We start from the raw sequence: 23,687 nt of genomic DNA, 5'->3' as shown, positions 1-23,687 counted from the left end.
ATTAACACTAAATCTGGGCCGATATATCTTTCTGAATTCATGAGAGCCAAAAAATGTAAGTTTTATTACTCACAGATTCCGAGGGCAATCACTGATAGAGACTAATTAAAAATCCAGTCCAATTTTCTAATCAGCTTACTTTCCAACAAAGAGTAAGTAAGTGGTTTTGGATGTAGCCCTTCGTTTAAATGTAATATGGTTTCTGAAACTTAGACCAAAGTCCTCACATAATTATCCTTGGCAAGGTTTCGACTCAGTGACTCCAATGACCAACGGATAGTGTATAAAACATATTATCCAGTGGCAGAACATGAAAACCGTAAACTTATTTAATTCTGTGTTTCGAATGGAGGTGTCTGTTTATGCATACTGTACGTTTTTTTAAATCACTCTAGGTCCTCGCCATATGTCCCAAAGACATGAGAGCTGACATCTGTGTCCATCTGAACCGAAAGGTGTTTAATGAGCATCCAGCTTTTCGGCTTGCGAGTGACGGCTGCCTTCGAGCACTGGCTGTGGAGTTCCAAATGATACACTGTGCTCCGGGTGACCTAATCTATCACGCTGGAGAAAGTGTCGACGCGCTCTGCTTTGTGGTATCAGGATCACTGGAAGTCATTCAGGATGATGAAGTTGTCGCTATTCTAGGTACCTTAATTTCTCTTCTGGCTCACCTTTAGTATAAACTGCGAGGGTTCCAATAAGACTGAGAAAGGAAATACTCATTCATTTCGAAAAAGTGTTCAGACTTGTTCGTTTGCTGCCCATATAATACGTGCGAATGTAAAAACACATTCCAAAAACATGGCCATCTAATTTGTCGGGGATATCCTCGTGACGGATACAATGCATGGATTTTTCTGGCACTTCTTGCTCTTTGAGCAAAGTCGGTCTGCCAGGCACTTCTGCACAATACGATAGGGTATTCATAGTTAATTCTGATTTGTATTTGGTTGACTTCAATGAACCTCAGGGGCGAAATTCTCCCGAAACGGCGCGATGTCCGCCGACTGGCACCCAAAACGGCGCCAATCAGACGGGCATCAAAGGTGCGGAATGCTCCGCATCTTTGGGGGCCGAGCCCCAACATTGAGGCGCTAGGCCGGCGCCGGAGGAATTTCTGCCCCCAGCTGGCGGAAACGGCCTTTGTTGCCCCGCCAGCTGGCGCGGAAATGACATCCCCGGGCGGCGCATGCGCGGGAGCGTCAGCGGCCGCTGACAGTTTCCCACGCATGCGCAGTGGAGGGAGTCTCTTCCGCCTCTGCCATGGTGGAGACCGTGGCGGAGGCCGAAGGGAAAGAGTGCCCCCCGCCCGCGGATCGGTGGGCCTCGATCGCGGGCCAGGCCACCGTGGGGGCACCCCCCGGGGCCAGATCGCCCCACACCCCCCCAGGACCCCGGAGCCCGCCGGAGAATCGTGCGGGGGAGCCCGCCAACCAGCGGGGCACCCCCCCGGGGCCAGGCGCCCCGCGCCCCCCCCCAGCACCCCGGAGCCCGCCCGCGCCGCCTTGTCCCGCTGGTAAGGTAGGTGATTTAATTTACGCCGGCGAGACAGGCAATTTATCGGCGGGACTTCGGCCCGTCCGGGCCGGAGAATCGAGCGAGGGGGCCCGCCAACCGGCGCGGCGCGATTCCCGCCCCCGCCGAATCTCCGGTGCCGGAGACTTCGGCAACCGGCGGGGGCGGGATTCACGCCAGCCCCCGGCGATTCTCCGACCTGGCGGGGGGTCGGAGAATGACGCCCAGATCACAATTCATCATCCGCTGCATGTAATGCTTGTAAATATATAATGAAGGAACTCCACAGTTTACTTCTACGCTAAGAGAAGCTATTTTTGTTTCCTTTATGGGTATTTCTGATGGCACATGAATCATCTGTTCTAAATTATATGTTCCATTTTAGTTTAGTGACCCATATTTTCAGAGGTCATTCCACCGCTCCTCAGATTTTGTGCCCAATGCATTGATTTCTCACCCTTCATTTACCCACTCATCTATTTTCATTTATCTCTCCCGATACCGCACACTATTCGTCAGCCAAAGTGTAACCCGACATGTAGCCTACTTTTATGCTTCTGACAATTTTGTCATGCTTGAAAAAAAATTATATATCAAAGCACAGTGACAATCCACAAAAGAGCAATTATTACCTATAAATTCCACATGTACTCAACAAAATGTAAGAAAAACAGGTAATTAAAGTCAAGCAGTTATGCCAGTGCGAAGGGTGGCACGGTGGCGCAGTGGTTAGCACTGCTCCTCACGACGCTGAGGACCCGGGTTTGATCCCCTCCCCGGGCAACTATCCGTGTGGAGTTTGCACATTCCCACCGTGTTTTTGTGGGTCTCACTCCCACAAACCAAAGATGTGCCGTGTGGGTGGATTGGCCATGCTAAAATTGCCCCTTAATTGGAAAAATTGGTGCAAGTGACAGTTAAGAAGCCATCCAATTCAATTTTCTAACTACCATATCTTGGATTCCTTTCAACAAAGATAACATACAGTTCTTTCTATAGAACCTCTTGCATACAATAAGAATTACCAATTCAAAATTCAAAATGTGAAACATTTCAAAGAACCACGAAAACCCATGACCTCTGTCCAAGCTACATTAACAAGCCAAACTCCTCAATACTGGAGTATTGATCAGTCCTGAAAGAGCCTTTTTGTTCCAGTGGCTATTGGAATCCCTGGGACAATATCCTGATTTGATTCTCAGGTAGGTGCAGAAAAGTTCCCTCCTCAAATCTGTGATGCCTTTTGCTTGAGTTTGTTTTTGGCACAATTAATACCGTTCAATATTTAATGGTGTATGAGCTAGATAGCCTCAGTGAGACAACTAGATATTAATATTAAAGTTTAAGATAAAATATTCCTTCAATAATTATAGTTGAGTGATGATTCTATGTCAATTCAGACATGTGTTTAATTTCCAACACAATATGCCATCACAATTTGAAAAATAGTGAATGTGTTATGATCTGACAGGTGGTAATTGCCATGCTAACCAAATCCTAAAGGGGAATTTGGCAAGCTATCACAATCAATTTTCATTTTACTGTGAGAAAATACACGTGCGAAAGTCAGGAGTCATAAATTCCAATAACACGTTTGGAGATTTTAAGTGATAAATTGAAATATTTATTAACAAATGAGAAAAAAAACTTAAACCGCACATGATTACATTTACACAGTTAAAATTACTCTTACAGAACACTTCCCCAAATGATTCTTACCTGGTTAGACTAAAAGAAAACACATCTGTAGGCAACAGTCCTAATAGAAACTTAATCTATAAAACAAATTCCAGTAAAATTGCCTCAAGGCACTGTTGCTGGAGGGACAACATGTCATAGGGCATCTCTCTCCCTCACTCGACTGGAAATCCAAGGCTTTAAACAAAACCCTTCTTTCTGGAACAAACAAACACTTCTCTGGGGTGGTTGATGGCTACTCACATCATTTCTCCATAGTTCTGTCTCAGCACAGCACTCTCTTCGGGATCTTGCACAGCCACACCCTCTAGCTCAGCTTCCAACCTCTTTTTAAATATATTTTCCCACCTTTCATCTTTTCCCAATTGTTCTTACCTTGCTTTGAAATTTACCTTTCCCAGAACATAAAAAACTTTTGTGTTCTCCTTATGACCTCTACTTTCAGGTAAAATAACTTTGCCTTATTTATTAGGATCTTTGTTAAGTTGTAAACTCCTTCTTGCCTCCGTTTGAAATTCAACAGCTAGAAATCCAAATCCTCACTTATCTACTAATGAAAGTTTCTACCCATGATGTGTTTACTTGTAACACATCCAAACTGATCCTATTCACTCAAATACCTAGCCCCTCTGTGGTCTCAATTTCATTGACATTCAGTTTCTAGCTTAATTACATTAGCCACACAAACAGACATACACTCAGTATTTTCACAGCTCAACATAAATATTGGCTGCAGCACAAATATGCAGTTTTCTCCAATTGGATTTATTTTGACTTGCAAGACAAAGACTTTCTTAAAATACTTCTTGAATAAAATGAACTATGTCAAAATTACTCAGCTTGGAACTGTTTCAAATATAAGGGGTTGGTAAGTACATTTAAAAATTCTTGTTATTATTTTGAATAAATAATGAGATGCTAATTCAGTCTTACAGCGTGGTTAAACTTGCAATGAGTCAGAAAACAAATGGCAAAGTATGAGGTGTACTATTTTGCTCGGAGGAGCAGATGTGCAGAGTACTTTTGCTTAAATGGTAAGAGATTAGAAAGTGTGGATATTCAAAAGGACCTGGGGCGACATTCTCTGACCCCCCGCCGGGTCGGAGAATCGCCGGGGGCTGGCGTGAATCCCGCCCCCGCCGGTTGCCGAAGTCTCCGGCACCGGAGATTCGGCGGGGGCGGGAATCGCGCCGCGCCGGTTGGCGGGCCCCCTCGCTCGATTCTCCGGCCCGGACGGGCCGAAGTCCCGCCGATAAATTGCCTGTCCCGCCGGCGTAAATTAAATCACCTACCTTACCAGCGGGACAAGGCGGCGCGGGCGGGCTCCGGGGAGCTGGGGGGGGCGCGGGGCGTCTGGCCCCGGGGGGGTGCCCCCACGGTGGCCTGGCCCGCGATCGGGGCCCACCGATCCGCCGGCGGGCCTGTGCCATGGGGGCACTCTTTCCCTTCCGCCTCCGCCACGGTCTCCACCATGGCGGAGGCGGAAGAGACTCCCTCCACTGCGCATGCGTGGGAAACTGCCAACGGCCGCTGACGCTCCCGCGCATGCGCCGCCCGGAGATGTCATTTCCGCGCCAGCTGGCGGGGCAACAAAGGCCTTTTCCACCAGCTGGCAGGGCATAAATTCCTCTGGCGTCGGCCTAGCCCCTCAATGTTGGGGTTCGGCCCCCAAAGATGCGGAGCATTCCGCACCTCTGGGGCGGCGCGATGCCTGTCTGATTGGCACCGTTTTGGGCGCCAGTCGGCGGACATCGCGCTGTTTCCGGAGAATTTCGCCCCAGATGTTCTCATCAACAAGTCACTGAAAGCTAATATGCAGCAAGCAATTAGAAAGGCTTATGGAATGTTAGCCTTTACCACAAAGTGATATGAGTGCAGGAGTAGTAAAGTCTTGCTTCAATTGGATAGAACCTTGGTTAGACCACACCTGGAGTACTGTGCGCAGTTTTGGTCTCCTTGCCTTCGGATGGATGTTATTACCATAGAGGGAGTGCAATGAAAATTCACCAGACTTGTTCCTGGGATGGCGGGACCGTTCTACGAAGAGAGATCGGGAAAACTGGGCCTGTGCTCTCTAGAGTTTCGAAGAATGAGAGATCATCTCATTATAACCTACAAAATAATTAAAGGGATAGACAGGGTAAACACGGGTAAAATGTGTCTAGAACCAGGGGACCCAATTTCAAGATAAGGGGGAAGCCAGTTAGGGCCAAGATGAGGAGAATTTCCTTTTTACACAGAGGGTTGTGAATCTTTGGAACTTTCTACCCCAGAGGGCCGGGGAAGCTCAGTCAGTGCAGAGGGCCATGGAAGCTCAGTCAGTGCAGAGGGCCGTGGAAGCTCAGTCATTGCAGAGGGCCGTTGAAGCTCAGTCATTGCAGAGGGCCGTGGAAGCTCAGTCAATGCAGAGGGCCGTGGAAGCTCAGTCATTGCAGAGGGCCGTGGAAGCTCAGTCAATGCAGAGGGCCGTGGAAGCTCAGTCAATGCAGAGGGCCGTGGAAGCTCAGTCAATGCAGAGGGCCGTGGAAGCTCAGTCAGTGCAGAGGGCCGTGGAAGCTCAGTCAATGTAGAGGACCGTGGAGGCTCAGTCAATGCAGAGGGCCGTGGAAGCTCAGTCAGTGCAGAGGGCCGTGGAAGCTCAGTCAATGCAGAGGACCGTGGAGGCTCAGTCAATGCAGAGGGCCGTGGAAGCTCAGTCAATGCAGAGGGCCGTGGAAGCTCAGTCAATGCAGAGGGGCGTGGAAGCTCAGTCAATGCAGAGGTGTGTGGAAGATCAGTCATTGCAGAGGGCCGTGGAAGCTCAGTCAATGCAGACGGCCGTGGAAGCTCAGTCAGTGCAGTGGGCCGTGGAAGCTCAGTCAATGCAGAGGGCCGTGGAAGCTCAGTCAGTGCAGAGGGCCGTGGAAGCTCAGTCAATGCAGAGGGCCGTGGAAGCTCAGTCAGTGCAGAGGGCCGTGGAAGCTCAGTCAATGCAGAGGGCCGTTGAAGCTCAGTCAATGCAGAGGGCCGTGGAAGCTCAGTCAATGCAGAGGGGCGTGGAAGCTCAGTCAATGCAGAGGGCCGTGGAAGCTCAGTCAATGCAGAGGGGCATGGAAGCTCAGTCAGTGCAGTGGGCCGTGGAAGCTCAGTCAGTGCAGAGGTCCGTGGAAGCTCAGTCATTGCAGAGGGCGGTGGAAGCTCAGTCAATGCAGAGGGCCGTGGAAGCTCAGTCATTGCAGAGGGCCGTGGAAGCTCAGTCAGTGCAGAGGTCCGTGGAAGCTCAGTCATTGCAGAGGGGCGTGGAAGCTCAGTCAATGCAGAGGGCCGTGGAAGCTCAGTCAATGCAGAGGGGCATGGAAGCTCAGTCAGTGCAGTGGGCCGTGGAAGCTCAGTCAGTGCAGAGGGCCGTGGAAGCTCAGTCAATGCAGAGGGCCGTGGAAGCTCAGTCAATGCAGACGGCCGTGGAAGCTCAGTCAGTGCAGAGGGCCGTGGAAGCTCAGTCAATGCAAAGGGCCGTGGAAGCTCAGTCAATGCAGAGGGCCGTGGAAGCTCAGTCAGTGCAGAGGGCCGTGGAAGCTCAGTCAATGCAGAGGAAAGTGGAGGCTCAGTCAATGCAGAGGGCCGTGGAAGCTCAGTCAATGCAGAGGAAAGTGGAGGCTCAGTCAATGCAGAGGGCCGTGGAAGCTCAGTCAATGCAGAGGGCCGTGGAAGCTCAGTCAGTGCCGAGGGGCGTGGAAGCTCAGTCAATGCAGAGGGCCGTGGAAGCTCAGTCAATGCAGAGGAAAGTGGAGGCTCAGTCAATGCAGAGGGCCTTGGAAGCTCAGTCAATGCAGAGGGCCGTGGAAGCTCAGTCAATGCAGAGGGCCGTGGAAGCTCAGTCAATGCAGAGGGCCGTGGAAGCTCAGTCAATGCAGAGGGCCGTGGAAGCTCAGTCAATGCAGAGGGCCGTGGAAGCTCAGTCAATGCAGAGGGCCGTGGAAGCTCAGTCAGTGCAGAGGGGCGTGGAAGCTCAGTCAGTGCCGAGGGGCGTGGAAGCTCAGTCAGTGCAGAGGGCCGTGGAAGCTCAGTCAATGCAGAGGGCCGTGGAAGCTCAGTCAATGCAGAGGGCCGTGGAAGCTCAGTCAATGCAGAGGGGTGTGGAAGCTCAGTCAGTGCCGAGGGGTGTGGAAGCTCAGTCAGTGCAGAGGTGTGTGGAAGCTCAGTCAATGCAGAGGGGTGTGGAAGCTCAGTCAGTGCAGAGGTGTGTGGAAGCTCAGTCAATGCAGAGGGCCGTGGAAGCTCAGTCAATGCAGAGGGGTGTGGAAGCTCAGTCAGTGCAGAGGTGTGTGGAAGCTCAGTCAATGCAGAGGGCCGTGGAAGCTCAGTCAATGCAGAGGGCCGTGGAAGCTCAGTCAATGCAGAGGGCCGTGGAAGCTCAGTCAGTGCAGAGGGCCGTGGAAGCTCAGTCAGTGCAGAGGGCCGTGGAAGCTCAGTCAGTGCAGAGGGCCGTGGAAGCTCAGTCATTGCAGAGGGCCGTGGAAGCTCAGTCATTGCAGAGGGCCGTGGAAGCTCAGTCATTGCAGAGGGCCGTGGAAGCTCAGTCAATGCAGAGGGCCGTGGAAGCTCAGTCAATGCAGAGGGCCGTGGAAGCTCAGTCAATGCAGAGGGCCATGGAAGCTCAGTCAATGCAGAGGGCCGTGGAAGCTCAGTCAATGCAGAGGGCCGTGGAAGCTCAGTCAATGCAGAGGGCCGTGGAAGCTCAGTCATTGCAGAGGGCCGTGGAAGCTCAGTCAATGCAGAGGGCCGTGGAAGCTCAGTCATTGCAGAGGGCCGTGGAAGCTCAGTCATTGCAGAGGGCCGTGGAAGCTCAGTCATTGCAGAGGGCCGTGGAAGCTCAGTCAATGCAGAGGGCCGTGGAAGCTCAGTCAATGCAGAGGGCCGTGGAAGCTCAGTCAATGCAGAGGGCCATGGAAGCTCAGTCAATGCAGAGGGCCGTGGAAGCTCAGTCAATGCAGAGGGCCGTGGAAGCTCAGTCAATGCAGAGGGCCGTGGAAGCTCAGTCATTGCAGAGGGCCGTGGAAGCTCAGTAAGTTTCAGAGGGCAGTGGAAGCTCAGCTAATGCAAAGGGCCGTGGAAGTTCAGTCATTGCAGAGGGCCGTGGAAGCTCAGTCAATGCAGAGGGCCGTGGAAGCTCAGTCAGTGCAGAGGGCCGTGGAAGCTCAGTCAGTGCAGAGGGCCGTGGAAGCTCAGTCAATGCAGAGGGCCGTGGAAGCTCAGTCAGTGCAGAGGGCCGTGGAAGCTCAGTCAATGCAGAGGGCCGTGGAAGCTCAGTCATTGCAGAGGGCCGTGGAAGCTCAGTCAATGCAGAGGGCCGTGGAAGCTCAGTCATTGCAGAGGGCCGTGGAAGCTCAGTCAGTGCAGAGGGCCGTGGAAGCTCAGTCATTGCAGAGGGCCATGGAAGCTCAGTCAATGCAGAGGGCGGTGGAAGCTCAGTCAATGCAGAGGGCCGTGGAAGCTCAGTCATTGCAGAGGGCCGTGGAAGCTCAGTCAGTGCAGAGGGCAGTGGAAGCTCAGCTAATGCAAAGGGCCGTGGAAGTTCAGTCATTGCAGAGGGCCGTGGAAGCTCAGTCAATGCAGAGGGCCGTGGAAGCTCAGTCAGTGCAGAGGGGTGTGGAAGCTCAGTCAGTGCAGAGGGCCGTGGAAGCTCAGTCAATGCAGAGGGCCGTGGAAGCTCAGTCAATGCAGAGGGGCATGGAAGCTCAGTCAATGCAGAGGGGCATGGAAGCTCAGTCAGTGCAGAGGGCCGTGGAAGCTAAGTCAATGCAGAGGGCCATGGAAGCTCAGTCAATGCAGAGGGCCGTGGAAGCTCAGTCAATGCAGAGGGCCGTGGAAGCTCAGTCAATGCAGAGGGCCGTGGAAGCTCAGTCGTTGCAGAGGGCCGTGGAAGCTCAGTCAGTGCAGAGGGGTGTGGAAGCTCAGTCAGTGCAGAGGGCCGTGGAAGCTCAGTCAATGCAGAGGGCCGTGGAAGCTCAGTCAATGCAGAGGGCCGTGGAAGCTCAGTCATTGCAGAGGGCCGTGGAAGCTCAGTCAATGCAGAGGGCCGTGGAAGCTCAGTCGTTGCAGAGGGCCGTGGAAGCTCAGTCAGTGCAGAGGGCCGTTGAAGCTCAGTCATTGCAGAGGGCCGTGGAAGCTCAGTCAATGCAGAGGGCCGTGGAAGCTCAGTCATTGCAGAGGGCCGTGGAAGCTCAGTCAGTACAGAGGGCCGTGGAAGCTCAGTCAGTGCAGAGGGCCGTGGAAGCTCAGTCAATGCAGAGGGCCGTGGAAGCTCAGTCGTTGCAGAGGGCCGTGGAAGCTCAGTCAGTGCAGAGGGCCGTTGAAGCTCAGTCATTGCAGAGGGCCGTGGAAGCTCAGTCAATGCAGAGGGCCGTGGAAGCTCAGTCATTGCAGAGGGCCGTGGAAGCTCAGTCAGTACAGAGGGCCGTGGAAGCTCAGTCAGTGCAGAGGGCCGTGGAAGCTCAGTCAATGCAGAGGGCCGTGGAAGCTCAGTCAATGCAGAGGGCCGTGGAAGCTCAGTCAGTGCAGAGGGCCGTGGAAGCTCAGTCAATGCAGAGGGCCGTGGAAGCTCAGTCAGTGCAGAGGGCCGTGGAAGCTCAGTCAGTGCAGAGGGCCGTGGAAGCTCAGTCAATGCAGAGGGCGGTGGAAGCTCAGTCAGTGCAGAGGGGCATGGAAGCTCAGTCAATGCAGAGGGCGGTGGAAGCTCAGTCAGTGCAGAGGGCCGTGGAAGCTCAGTCAATGCAGAGGGCCGTGGAAGCTCAGTCAATGCAGAGGGCCGTGGAAGCTCAGTCAATGCAGAGGGCGGTGGAAGCTCAGTCAGTGCAGAGGGGCATGGAAGCTCAGTCAATGCAGAGGGCGGTGGAAGCTCAGTCAATGCAGAGGGCCGTGGAAGCTCAGTCAATGCAGAGGGCCGTGGAAGCTCAGTCAGTGCAGAGGGCCGTGGAAGCTCAGTCAATGCAGAGGGCCGTGGAAGCTCAGTCAATGCAGAGGGCGGTGGAAGCTCTGTCAGTGCAGAGGGCCGTGGAAGCTCAGTCAGTGCAGAGGGCCGTGGAAGCTCAGCCAGTGCAGAGGGCCGTGGAAGCTCAGTCAATGCAGAGGGCCGTGGAAGCTCAGTCAATGCAGAGGGCCGTGGAAGCTCAGTCAATGCAGAGGGCCGTGGAAGCTCAGTCAATGCAGAGGGCCGTGGAAGCTCAGTCAGTGCAGAGGGCCGTGGAAGCTCAGTCAATGCAGAGGGCCGTGGAAGCTCAGTCAATGCAGAGGGCTGTGGAAGCTCAGTCATTGACCATGTTTGAAGCAGAAATGGACAGAGTTCTAAAAGCCAATGACCTAAAGGATATGTGGATAGTTTGGGGAAAAGTAATTGTAGTGGATGATCAGCCATGGTCATATTGAATGGTGGAAAAAGCTCAATGGGCTGAATGGCCTCCTCCTGCTCCTGTGTTCCAGAAATAGCATTGCTTTACCTTTTGAGTTTTTAGACTGACACCACAATGAGGAATGATGGATTATATTGGGCCAGAATCCACTGTGAACATAATGAAAGGCTGCAGTATTCACCTTTATTCCTGTGCACATTGGACAGCGACTTTGGTTGACTCAGGGGCATGAGAATGAGAAAAGGCTAATCATACATTTATAAAGAAAGTCAATAATTTTGTATGGTCTTAAGCATGCAGTACTATAAGTATGATTCTATTAATATTTATTTAATCAATAAAATAATAGTAAGTTCTTATATTTTAGAAAATGTCTAAAATTGAGCAGAGGTTTTTAGTTAAAATGAGGCTGGATTTTCCAGGGCGCTGTAGTCCCTGACTGCCTGCTAAAATGTTGGTGATGAACCATTCCATCAGCGTGATGGCCATCCTCAGCAACTTAATGCTGGGAGCAGCATTAACTTGCTTTAAAGTGAGACTTCAGCCCTAACCTGGGAGGAAGGTCTTAGAGATCATCTGATCAATCAGATGGCCAGGGGTTTGGTAGTCCCAGCAGTACCAGGTGGGAGTGGCGGCCACTGCTTTCATAACAGGCTTCCATGATGAAGAGGTGCCCAGACTTAAGATAAGTCAGGGGTATCACTCGGTCCAGGCTGGCAAGCCCTGGCAAGGGATGTGAGGGGGTTGGGGACTGGGTTTGAGAGGCCAGTGGAGGAGGGTAAAGGTGGAAGGATGACCTAAGGGAGGTGTGTATGCCTCCAATGTTCTTGGGGACTTTCAAGGGGGGCTCCCCCCACTTTTCCAACACCAGTCCACGCAGCTAAAGCTAAAATGAGCCTCCCCGACACAGGTGAAATCGTAGCAGGTCACTTAAGGGCCACAATAAGCCCAAGTGAACAGGCCACCCAATGTTTCCACCACTTCTGATCAGGTCAAGGGTGGGTGGGTAAGCAGTGGGCATGTGGCAGATTGGATTTTTGAGCCCTCCCCCACTCCTCTTGCCCCTTACCCCCCCCACTTCTCCTGCCCCTCCCCCCCTCTCCACACACACACGCTCCACCTTCAAACCCTCTGGCGGGGGAGGAGCGTGAAACCCAACCCACCACGTCTGACATACAATATGAAATTAAAAACAAATCAAGCACCGACCCAAGGAAAAGCATAATGGACAGTGCTATTTATATGAACGTCTTGCGACTAAATCATGTCAAACATAAATGTTTTCCTTTGCAATACTTTGCAACAATAATAATGGAACATTTAATTACAGTTCAGAATCTCAAACCAAAATGCCTTATTAGACATTTGTCTTCAGATTTAACTGGTGATGTATACTTTAGGTTCCTTTTAAAAATTTATATATACACATACATTAATTCCATAGGGAAGCAGTTGTTAAGAAGCTGTGTCTAACCTGGCAGCTTGTTTATTCTGTATTTGTTCTCATATTGTCCTCAGTAGAACTATAGTCTAGTTAGAATTTAGAAAAGGAAACATCCATCTCCGTTAGAACTAACATTCCTATTCTTTGTACCCTGTTACATAAAGAATTAAATATCCAGGTATAATTATCTGTAAAAATGGTTTGTGCATGTATGACTAGATTCATCTTCATGTTTGGGTCTGCATACATAAATTGTGTTTGCATATTCACAAAGTGGTCTAAGGTTTACCGGCATTCTTAGCGTCCCGCCACCAGGACCAAACCTGGTCGTGAGCCCGTGCAAATGAACACTGGGATCATGTCAATTTTAAGGTTGTCATTGGGACCACATTCCAATTAAGGAGGATGGTCTGCCTCTCCAAACTGCAGGCCCAATCAGAAAGCTGGCAGCTCAGCAGTGCGACTGCTTTTTAGCAATAAGTATTAAGGAAATGGACAAGGAGGTGGGAAAGCTGATAAAATAGTAGTGGAATGCATTAGGAGGGAAGCCCAACGTCTTCCTACCACCATGGGATATCTTGGGAGGTGGGAAGCTGGCAGCTCGGCAGTGCCATAGTGTTGAGGCACCCGAGAAAGGCTGGGGAGACGTTTTCTTAATAGAGGGGTGAATCCCCCCATGGTGACGTCGAGCTGCGGGGGCATTCAATGCCACTGGGGGCCCTCCAGCAGCCATCTGGCATCCGGGAAGTCAGACAAAGCCCCCTGGGCAGTTGCTTGGAGGCCACCTCGATGTACATAGTAGCTGGTAATAGGCCAGGTATTGGTTAATTAACTGTACACCTCTGGTCATTAGGTAGCCTAGCTGCCACCATTCCCACCTACCAAGATATCCCATGGTGCTAGGGAGACGTTGGGCTTCCCTCCTGATGCATTCCACTACTATTTTATCAGCTTTCCCACCTCCTTGTCCATTTCCTTAATACTTATTGCTAAAAAGAAGTCGCTCTTCCAAAAGCTTGGCATTAATTTTATGCTCAGGGATGTGACTGTGTTCAGTAAATATGGATCTTGTCATCTCAGCATGTGCAGTGCACTTACTTTTCCAGGATACATTAGTAACAGTTAGTCCAGCTTGATTGCTGATTGCTTTTGTTCAGCTTTCAGGCAATCCTGTGTGTTTAAATTTCAAAATTACTTGAAGAAAGACTGGAGGAAAATATTTCAAGAGCTTCGTTCAAGTTTTGCTCTAACTGGTGTTTAGCACAGGGCTAAAGAGCTGGCTTTGAAAGCAGCCAGCAGCACGGTTCAATTCCCGTACCAACGTCCCCGAACAGGCGCCGGAATGTGGCAACTAGGGGCTTTTCACAGTAACTTCATTTGAAGCCTACTTGTGACAATAAGTGATTTTCATTTCATTAACTGTGCTTTTTAAAACATAGATATATGAGTGAGAGAACATAAGGGACTGATTACAAAACTGTTACAACTTTTGCTTCCATACTATAAGCTTCACAGTGCGTATTACAATGGGAGGGAATCCTTCCTCTTCTTAATTTGAAATATTTTATCAAATATTTATCATGTATGTGAATACTTTGATCGATAATATGGATAGTCTGATTATTGACAAATGTCAAAGACAGAAAATATAGAAATACAGAATTGGCGGCACATAAGGGAAGGTTAAGGAAAATCTCCTGGGCTGACTTTGGCAGGTTGGGTTGGGGGATTGCATGAGGGGTACAACAGAAGTGGCCGACCTAGTCACACTGTTGGCAAGTGCCTGGATTATTACAGAACTCAGAAGAGGTGGGATGGTCTAGACATAGGACGTAGAAAATATCTTGCTGCATTTTTCAGCTTTATAAATAGTAAAAGATTAAAAATATAACCCAGGGATAAAGAAAATTGTATAAAATAAAGGCCCCCACCTTCTCGGTTTTCGGAATATCATAGACAATGGCAATAATTGGTCCTCACAAATGCTGTGCAATAGTCTCAAAGTAAGAGAGTACATCAATGGTTCTAATTTCATAGACTACATGGTATGAGCACCCGTATTATTACAAAACAGAGAACCTTCCAAGTCACCTCGAAGAACATTGTGGCAGATTTTCTAAAATTATACCCAATGCCTTCCAAACTGACAGATGACAACTAATACCATTCAGTCACTATTATATCTGGGGGAAGGATCCTCATTTATATCGCTTTAATCTCCTTCCCTTCATGATAGCTGATACCATTCAGTCAGTATTATATCTGGGGGGAGGATCCTCATTTATATTGCTTTAATCTCCTTCCCTTCGTATTCGTTGGTCATGCACCATTTCCCAGCCGAGAGAGTGAGAACGCAAATCTACCCTTAGCTCCAGGCCACAGGCACCTCTGATCAGGGAACTTGCTGTTCATTTCTTTCCTCATTCCCGGTGTGGAACTCCTTATCCTCAGCTTGATATCTCCCCGCCACTGCTCACCAAAGATACGGACTCCATCACGCGAGTCACAGCTTCGATTGAGTGTCTCACCATGACTCACCTGTTTAATAATAATTAAATGATGATTATTTGCTCTAACTATTTACCTTCCAAATATTTTCCAGGGAAAGGGGACGTATTTGGGGATATTTTCTGGAAGGAAACCACCCTTGCCCATGCCTGTGCCAATGTGAGGGCACTGACTTATTGCGACTTGCATATAATCCACCGTGAGGCCTTGCTGAAAGTTTTAGAATTCTACACGCTATTTGCAAATTCTTTTTCACGAAACCTCATATTGACCTGCAATCTGAGGAAGCGAGTAAGTTGTCTTTTCGAGATTATAACTTCTCTGGTTTTCATTTAAGTTTTTATCTTCCAACATGTTAATCTTTTGCTTAATGTTACATTCAATCTTGAAAATTGCTGTTGCTATTTATTTCTTCACTGTCGAGTAAAGCTCAGTGTTCAAATGGTGGTTAGTGTTGGTTTGTTGGATATTTCATGGCTATTGTTGCTGAAAGAAAATCTCAGACTGCAGAGAATGTGTTTGGCAGGCAAATTGTCCAATTTCGTGTGCATTTTGGGAGATACTATCCAAGTTGGCCGTACATTATTGTGCCCGCTCGTGCCTCCCGCTATTATTTCCAGAGTTACTTGGGAACATAGGAGCAGGAGGAGGTCATTCAGTCCTTCGAGCCTGATCCCCCATTCAACTAGATCATGTCTGACCATCTACCTCACCGCCACTTTACCACGCTATCCCCATATTCCTTGATGTTATTAGGGGCAGCCCACTGGCACAGTGGTTAGCACTGCTGCCTCACAGCGCCAGAAATCTGGGTTCAATTCCAACCTTGGGTGACAGTCTGTGTGGAATGTGCAACTCTCCATGTCTGCGTGGGTTTTGCTCAGGTATCCTCTCACAGTCCAACGATGTGCAGGTTAGGTGGATTGGCCATGCTAAATTTCCCCTTAGTGTCCAAAGATATGCAGGTTAGTTGGGGTTATACGGTTGTGGGGGAGTAGGGATAGGTGCTCTCTCAGAGGGTTGGTACAGACTTGAATGGCCTCCTTCTGCATTGTCGGGATTCTATGTCTCTTGAGTATACTCAATGATTGAGCTTCCACAGCCTTCTGAGGTAGAAAGTTCCAAAGATTCATCACCCTTTGAGTGAAGAGATTTCTCCTCATCTCAGGCCCAAATGACTTGCCTACATTTGCATGACACAGGCAGTGCGGAGCAGTGCTTCTCTGGCACGAACCTTCCCACACAGCTAGAGAAATCGTGTTTGGGAGAGATTTCAGACAGTCCCTACTCCCAGTGTAAGGATCTGATCAAGATACTTATTTTTCCAATACGATCATTCTTCACGGGCCAAGTATACTTGCCTGGCCTGGATTCCCAAAGCAGGGTCATCATGGGGCCGTTATTAGTTGATGCAATGTGGGAAAATCCCCATTTTCCATTTACTGAAGAGAACATCAATTAGTGCAGAAACCCACACAGACACGGGGAGAAAGTGCAAACTCCACGCAGACAATTACCCAAGGCGGAAATTAACCTGGGTCCCTGGCATTATGAGGCAGCAGTGCTAACCACTGTGCAACCGTGCCACCTCTCCCAAATAATTTGTTCAAATGATTACATTTGAGGATGTGTGAATGTATTTGCTTGCTATTTTTTATTTCTCTTTTACTCATTCATGGGATGTGAGCATCACTGGCAATGTCAGTATTTGGTGCCCATCCCTAACTGTCCTTGAGAAGGTGGTGGTGAGCTGCCTTCTTGAACCGCTGCAGTGCCTTGTGGTGTAGCTATGTAAATGAAATAACAGCAATGAATTGGAGCTTGATTAGTTTTTTTTTAATGTATCATCTGGGAGAATGATGTTGGTGTTGTGGTTAGGAACCAAAAGTTAACTGAGTTTCCTACTGTTTGGACACAGTAATTATCCGGCCAATTATATTGCTGTAGCATCGTTCTGCTTCTACCTGTTAATGATCCATGTAATGTCTCACTTGAAGCCGTTGCTCCTGGTCTCAAATGAAAAATAAAGGGGAAATTGGAACAGCTGTTAATCTGGAGGATAGTTGAGTTATCAGCAAAAAGCAATGGCACAGATCCTGTCAGATTTCTGGTTTTCTTCCCATTCTTGTGTTTTCTTTGTCGAAAGTGAAAATGATTAGCAAAATACTTTTATCGGCATCCACAGTTTCCGTACATCATGCGGGCCTTTTTCAATGTTTTAATTGTGTGGAATTCCTGTGTCATATTTACAATTATGACGCCTCAGAACCTTTGTTACTCCATCTGACTGGTCTTGCTCTATAACTTGACCTAGTTATTGAATACATTGTGCTACGCAGGTTTTGTCGGCAACCGGTCTGTTATGTAGGATGCCTGGGAAGAGTTTCAACAGCAACAATATATTTAAAATGTTGCACTGTAATGGGTATACGAGAAACTAAACTAAGTGACGAAAGTTCGAACAATTGTGAATTTGGATTCACTTAGTGCTATTAGTCCCCGTAACTGTGCACGTTCTTCCTTTTCCAATAGTAGCTGAATTCCCCTTCACTTCCTTTCTGAACGTTGAAAAGTTGCTAAAGGTGTTTTTTTCATTGTATGTTAAAATATTTTCCTATTCACTTCACCTGAAAACGGAGTAACATGCAATTTTGTCTTGTGTGGTGGGAAGGCAGTAAACCTTTTCTCTCCAGTGTTTTAGATGAATGAATAGTGAGGCCTCTGGTGCTATTTTGTGTTCAAAGCAACCATAGTCTGCTGTTGCAATCAAAAGAATAATCATGCTCAAAGTGGATTAGGTGGAAGAAATTTGTTGAATACCTTAGAAAACTTTGTGTCACACCTTCCATTATTTTTTTGTTCAAAGAAGAACAAAGGCCTCTGTGGCATTTTGACACATTTCAGTGGCGCAGGGTGAAAGGCAACTCAGGTGACAGTGAAGCTCTGCATAATTGCACTCTCCAGCCAGCCCACCAACATGCTGGTGCGAGACAAAGCACCTCTTGCAGACAAACACAAAGATGGTACTATAACTGCAGTAGCCTTGAGCATTCACAATGGGTGCCCCCTTGACTGGAACCAATGCTGGCTCAGGTCAGTCAGCTGCTGTAGAGAGAACAGAAAAGTTAACGGGCGAGATTCTCCGCTACCGGGACTAGGTGCCCCCATAGGGGGCCAGCACGGCGCTGGAGCGGTTCACGCCGCTCCAGCCTCCTTATGCGGTGCCAAATGGGCGCCGCGCTAACCCGCACATGCGCAGTTGGGGCAACTCATTCCTCTGCATGCACAGATGGGCCGCGCCATCCTGCGCATGTGTGGGAAACGTCTTATGCGCGCCGGCCCCTCACCAACATGGCGCCGGGGTTCTGAGGCTGGCCGTGGAAGGAGGTAGGCCCGGGGGGGGAGAGGCTGGCCCGCCGATTGGTGGGCCCCGATCACGGGCCAGACTCCATCGGAGCACCCCCCCCCCCCCCCCCCCCCCCCCAGTGTTCCCGCACAGTTCCCGCCGGAGGCGACCATGGGTGAACGGCACCGACGAGACTGTCATTTTTTTCGCCGGCCGTCTGGGCCGGAGAATCATCGCGCGCCATTTGTGGCGATTCTCCGAGCGGCCCGGCGCGATTCTCACGGCGCTGGTTTCGGGGAGGGTTGGAGAATCACGCGCGGGTGTCAGGGCGGCATGGCGCGACTCGTGCGGCGCCCCGGTGATTCTCCCACCCGGCGTGGGGGGGGGGAGAATACCGCCCAACGTTTCAAATGTGGGGCCATTCATCAAAATGTAGAACTGTTAGGACGCAGAGGGCGGCCATTTGCCCCATTGAGTCAGCACCAGCTCTCCAACTGAGGAGCCCGGGGAGGTGGGGGCACAGTGGTATCGTTGCTGGACTAGTAATCCAGAGACCCAGGGTACTCCTCTGGGGGCACAGGTTCAAATCCTACCATGGCAGATGGTGAAATTTAAGTTAATTAAACATACGGAATTAAAAGTCTAATGATAAACAGTAGAGCTGAGAAACAGCAAGGGGCAAAAAATGTTAGTGGACGGCATATATGGACCCCGAAACTGCAGTGATATTGTTGGGAATTGCCTTAAACAGGAAATTAGCGATGCATGTGATAAAGGAACAACTGCAATTATGGGTGATTTTAATCTGCATATAGATTGAGAAAATCAAATTAGCCACAATACCCTGGAGGAGGAATCCTGGAGTGTATGCAGGATGGTTTTTTGGATCAATATGTTGAGGAGCCAACTGGAGAACAGTGGGTACTGTGTAATGAGAATGGAATCATTGGCAATTTATTTGTGCGAGACCCCTTGGGGATGAACAATCATAATATAACAGAATTTTTCATCAAGGTGGAGAGTGAAGTAGTTGATTCTGAGACAAGGATCCGGAATCTTAACAAAGGAAACTACGATGAAATGAGGCATGAGTTGGCGATGATCGATTGGGCAATGTTACTGAAAGGGATGATAGTGGACAGGCAAAGGCAAACATTCAAAGAGTGCTTGGAGGAACTGCAACAATTGTTTATTCTTGTCTGACACAAAAGTAAAACGGGAAAGGTGGCCATACCATAGCTTACAAGGGAAATTAGGGATAGTATTCGATCCAAGGAAATAGCATACAAATTGGCCAAAAAGAACAATCTGAGGATTGAGAGCAGTTTAGAATTCAGCAAAGAAGGACCAAGGGATTGACTAAGATTGGGAAAATACAGTATGAATGTAAGCTTCCAGGGAACATAAAAAGTGACTGTAAAAGTTTCTGTATGTATGTGAAAAGAAAATGTATAGTGAAGACAAATGTAGGTCCCTTACAATTAGAAACAGGGGAATTTGCAATAAGGGTCAAAGAAATGACTAAGCATACGTTGGTTCTGCCTTCATAAATGAGGACACAAATAAGATACCAGAAATATTGGGTAATACAAGATTTAGTGAGAGGGAGGAACTGAAGGTGAACAATATCAGTGGAGAAATGGTGTTGGGAAGTTGATGGGATTGAAGGCTGATAAATCCCCAGGGCCTGATAATCTACATCCCAGGGTACTGAAGGAGGTGGCTCTAGAAATAGTGGATGCATTGGTGGTCACTTCCAGGGTTCTATAAACTGTGGAACGGTTCCTGCAGATTGGAGGGTGGCTAATGTAACTCCACTATTTAAAAAGGGAAGTAGAGAGAAAGCAGGCAGTTATAAACCAGTAAACCTGACGTCAGTAGTGGAGAAAATGCTAGAACCCATTATCAAGGGTTTTATAGCAGAGCACTTTTAAAACAGTGACAGGCTCGGAGAGAGTCAGCATGGATTTATGAAGCGGAAATCATGCTTGACAAATCTACTGGAATTCTTCGGGGATGTAACCAGTAAAATTGATGAAGGGGAGCCAGTGGATGTTTGGACTTTCAGAAGATTTTTGACAAAGTCCCGCATAAAAAATTAGCGTGTAAAATTAAAGCACATGAGATTGGGGGGGGGGGGTGTGTATTGAGATGGATAGAAAGCTGGTTGGCAGGTAGGAAACAAAGAATAGGAATTAACGGGTCTTTTTCAAATTGGCGGGCAGTGACTGGTGGGGTACCGCAGGGATCAGTGTTGGGACCCCAGCTATTCACGATATATATTAATGAAGGAACAAAATGTAAAATCTCCAAATTTGCAGATGACACCAAGTTGTGTGGGAGGGTGAGCTATGAGGGGGATGCAGAGATCCTTCACTGTGATTTTGACAAGTTGAGTGAGTGGGCAAATGGATGGGAGTATAATTTGGATAAATGTGAGGTTACCACATTAGGAGAGGGGAACGTGTGACGAGACCTGGGTGTCCTCGTACACCAGTCACTGAAGGTAAGCATGCAGGTGCAGCAGGCGGTAAAGAAGGCAAATGGTATGCTGGCCTTCATTGCGAGAGGACACGAGTACAGGAGCAGGGATGTCTTGCTGCAATTATGCAGGGCCCTGATGAGGCCACACCTGGAATATTGTGTGCAGTTTTGGTCTCCTTATCTGAGGAAGGATGTTTAGCTATAGAGGGAGTGCAATGAAGGTTTACCAGACTGATTCTTGGGATGGCAGGACTTAAGTACGAAGAGCGATTGAATCGGTTAGGATTGTATTCGCTGGAGTTCAGAAGAATGAGGGGGGATCTTATAGAACCTCTAAAATTCTAATAGGACTAGACAGGGTAGATACCATGAAGGATGTTCTCGATGTGGGTGTGTCCTGAACCAGTGGTCGCAGTATGAGAATATGGGGTAGACCATTTAGGACAGAGATGAGGAGCAATTTCTTCACCCAGAGAATGGATTGGATTAGATTGGATTGGATTTGTTTATTGTCACGTGTACCGAGGTACAGTGAAAAGTATTTTTCTGCGAGCAGCTCAACAGATCATTAAGTACATGGGAAGAAAAGGGAATAAAAGAAAATACATGATAGGGCAACACAAGATATACAATGTAACTACATAAGCACTGGCATCGGATGAAGCATACAGGGTGTAGTGTTAATGAGGTCAGTCCATAAGAGGGTCATTTAGGAGTCTGGTAACAGCGGGGAAGAAGCTGTTTTTGAGTCTGTTCGTGCGTGTTCTCAGACTTCTGTATCTCCTGCCTGATGGAAGAAGTTGGAAGAGTGAGTAAGCCGGGTGGGCGGGGTCTTTGATTATGCTGCCCGCTTTCCCCAGGCAGCGGGAGGTGTAGATGGAGTCAATGGATGGGAGGCAGGTTCGTGTGTTGGTTCTACCTCGGCCCCGTTGATGCTGACAGGGGTGTGTACAATACTTTGCATCCTGAAGTCAATGACTAGCTGGTGACTCTGTGTAATTCGTTACCTTAGGAAGTAGGTGAGTCCAAAACATTAAATGGTTTCAAGAAGCAGTGAGAAGCACTTAGGGTGAAGGTGATCAAAGGATACGGGGGGAAAGCAGGATTAGACTATTGAGTTGGATGATCAACCATGATCATAATGAATTGCGGAGCGGGCTCGAAGAGCTGAATGGCCTCCTCATGCTCCTATTTTGTAATGTTTCTGACCATGAAACCATTGACGTTGTAAAAATCCAACTGGTTCATTAATGTCCTTTCGGGAAAGAAATCTGCCATCCTTACCTGCATGTGACTCCAGACCCATAGCAATGTGGATGACTCTTAAATGCCCTCTGCAATTGCTTCTCAAGCCACTCAGTTATATTCAGGGGCTGTTTAGCACAGGGCTAACTCGCTGGCTTTGAAAGCAGATCAAGGCAGGCCAGCAGCACGGTTCAAATCTCGTAACAGCCTCCCCGAACAGGCGCCGGAATGTGGCGACTAGGGGCTTTTCACAGTAACTTCATTGAAGCCTACTTGTGACAATAAGCGATTTTCATTTCATTTTCAACCGCTATGAAGAAAACACAAAGGAATGAAACCGGACGGACCACCCAGCATCAACATAGGAACCGGAAACGACAGAGGCAAACCCAGCCCTGTCGACCCTGCAAAGGCCTCCTTACTAACATCTGGGGCTTGTGCCAAAGTGGCAGAGCTGTCTCACAGACTAGTCAAGCAACAGCCCGACATAGTCACGCTCACAGAATCATACCTTACAGATAATGTCTCAGACACCCCTATCACCATTCCTGGGTATGTCCTATCTCCCCTACAGAACAGATCCAGCAGACGTGGTGGCATAGGTGGTATACAGTCGGGAGTGAGTTGCCCTGGGAGTCCATAATATCAGCCCTGGACCACATGAAATCTCATGGCACCAGGTCAAACATATACAAGGAAACCTCCTGCTGATTATCACGTACTGTCTTCCCTCAGTGGATGAATTAGTATCCCTCCATGTTGAACACCACTTGGAGGAAGCACTGAAGGTGGTAATGGCGCAGAATGTACTTTGGGTGGGAGACTTCAATGTCCATTACCAAGAGTGGCCTGATCATAAAGGACATAGCTGCTAGACTGGGACTGCAGCAGGTGGTGAGGGAACCAATAAGAGGAAAAAACATACTTGTCCTCATCATCGCCAACCTGCCTGCCACAGATATATCTGTCCATGACAATACCGGTCGCAGAGACCACCGCTCAATCCTTGTGGAGGAAAAGTCCCATCTTCACATTGAGGATCACCATTGACAAGAAACTGAACTGGATTATCCACAACTCTCTTTCATGTTTTGTGCCACTACCACTGTGCTAAATGTGACAGACTTCGAACAGATCCAGCAACTCAAGACTGGACATCCATGAGGCATGGTGGGCAATCAGCAGCAATATAATTCTACTGAACCACAATCTGTAACTTCATGGCCCAGCATATCTCCCTCAGCATTCCATCTCTGCAACCGCCCCCCCCCCCCCCCCCCCCCCCCTTGCCCCAAGCCCACTGCTGTGTGGATGATCTTTCTCCTCCAGAGGTCCTTAGCATCGCAGATATCAGTCATCAGTCAATTTATTCACTCAGTGATATCAAGAAACGGCTGAAGGCAGTAGATGCTGCAAAGGCTATGAACCCTGAAAATATTCTGGCAATAGTCCTGAAGACTGTACCACGCTCCTAGCCACGCTGTTCCAGCACAGCTACAACACTGGCATCTAACAAGCAATGTGGAAAATTGCCCAGGTACATCCTGTATTCAAGAAACATGACAATTTTAACCAGGCCAATTACCGCCCCGTCAGGCAACACTTGATCGTTAGAAAAGTAATGGAAGGGATCATCAATAGTGATATCAAGTTGCATTTACTCAGTAATAACCTGCCCATGGACACTCAGTTTGGGTTCTGCCAGGGTCACTCAGTTTGGGTTCTGCCAGGGTCACTCAGCCCCTGACCTGATTACAGCCTTGGTTCAATCATGGACAAAAGAGATAAATGCCAGAGGTGAGGTGAGAGTGACTGGCCTTGACATCGAGGCAGCATTTGATTGAGTATGGCATCAAGGAGCCCTAGCTAAACTGGAGTCAATGTGAATCAGCAGGAAAACTCTCCATGGTTGGAATCATACCTGGCACAAGAAAGATGGTTGTGGTGATTGGAGCTCAATCATCTCAGCTCCAGGACATCACTGCAGGAGTTCCTCAGGGTGGTGTCCCAACCAACCTATGTTGCTTCATTAATGACCTTCCTTCCATCATAAGGT

General features: G+C 48.8%; 1 protein-coding gene across 3 annotated transcripts in view; it reads left to right on the top strand.

Annotated features, from left to right (window-relative positions):
* The window catches only part of kcnh5b (potassium voltage-gated channel, subfamily H (eag-related), member 5b), a 550,001-nt gene that overhangs the window by 355,745 nt on the left and 170,569 nt on the right, over positions 1-23,687 (top strand). For all 3 annotated transcript variants that reach the window (XM_072492080.1, XM_072492071.1, XM_072492088.1), the window contains exons 9-10: positions 396-648; positions 14,651-14,847. In XM_072492080.1, coding sequence (XP_072348181.1) covers positions 396-648; positions 14,651-14,847 — 450 coding nt within the window. The remainder of the gene's footprint in view (positions 1-395; positions 649-14,650; positions 14,848-23,687) is intronic.

This window comes from Scyliorhinus torazame, chromosome 2 (genome assembly GCF_047496885.1).
Source record: "Scyliorhinus torazame isolate Kashiwa2021f chromosome 2, sScyTor2.1, whole genome shotgun sequence".
NCBI classification, from domain to species: domain Eukaryota; kingdom Metazoa; phylum Chordata; class Chondrichthyes; order Carcharhiniformes; family Scyliorhinidae; genus Scyliorhinus; species Scyliorhinus torazame.
This window is presented reverse-complemented; position numbering and strand designations above follow the sequence as displayed.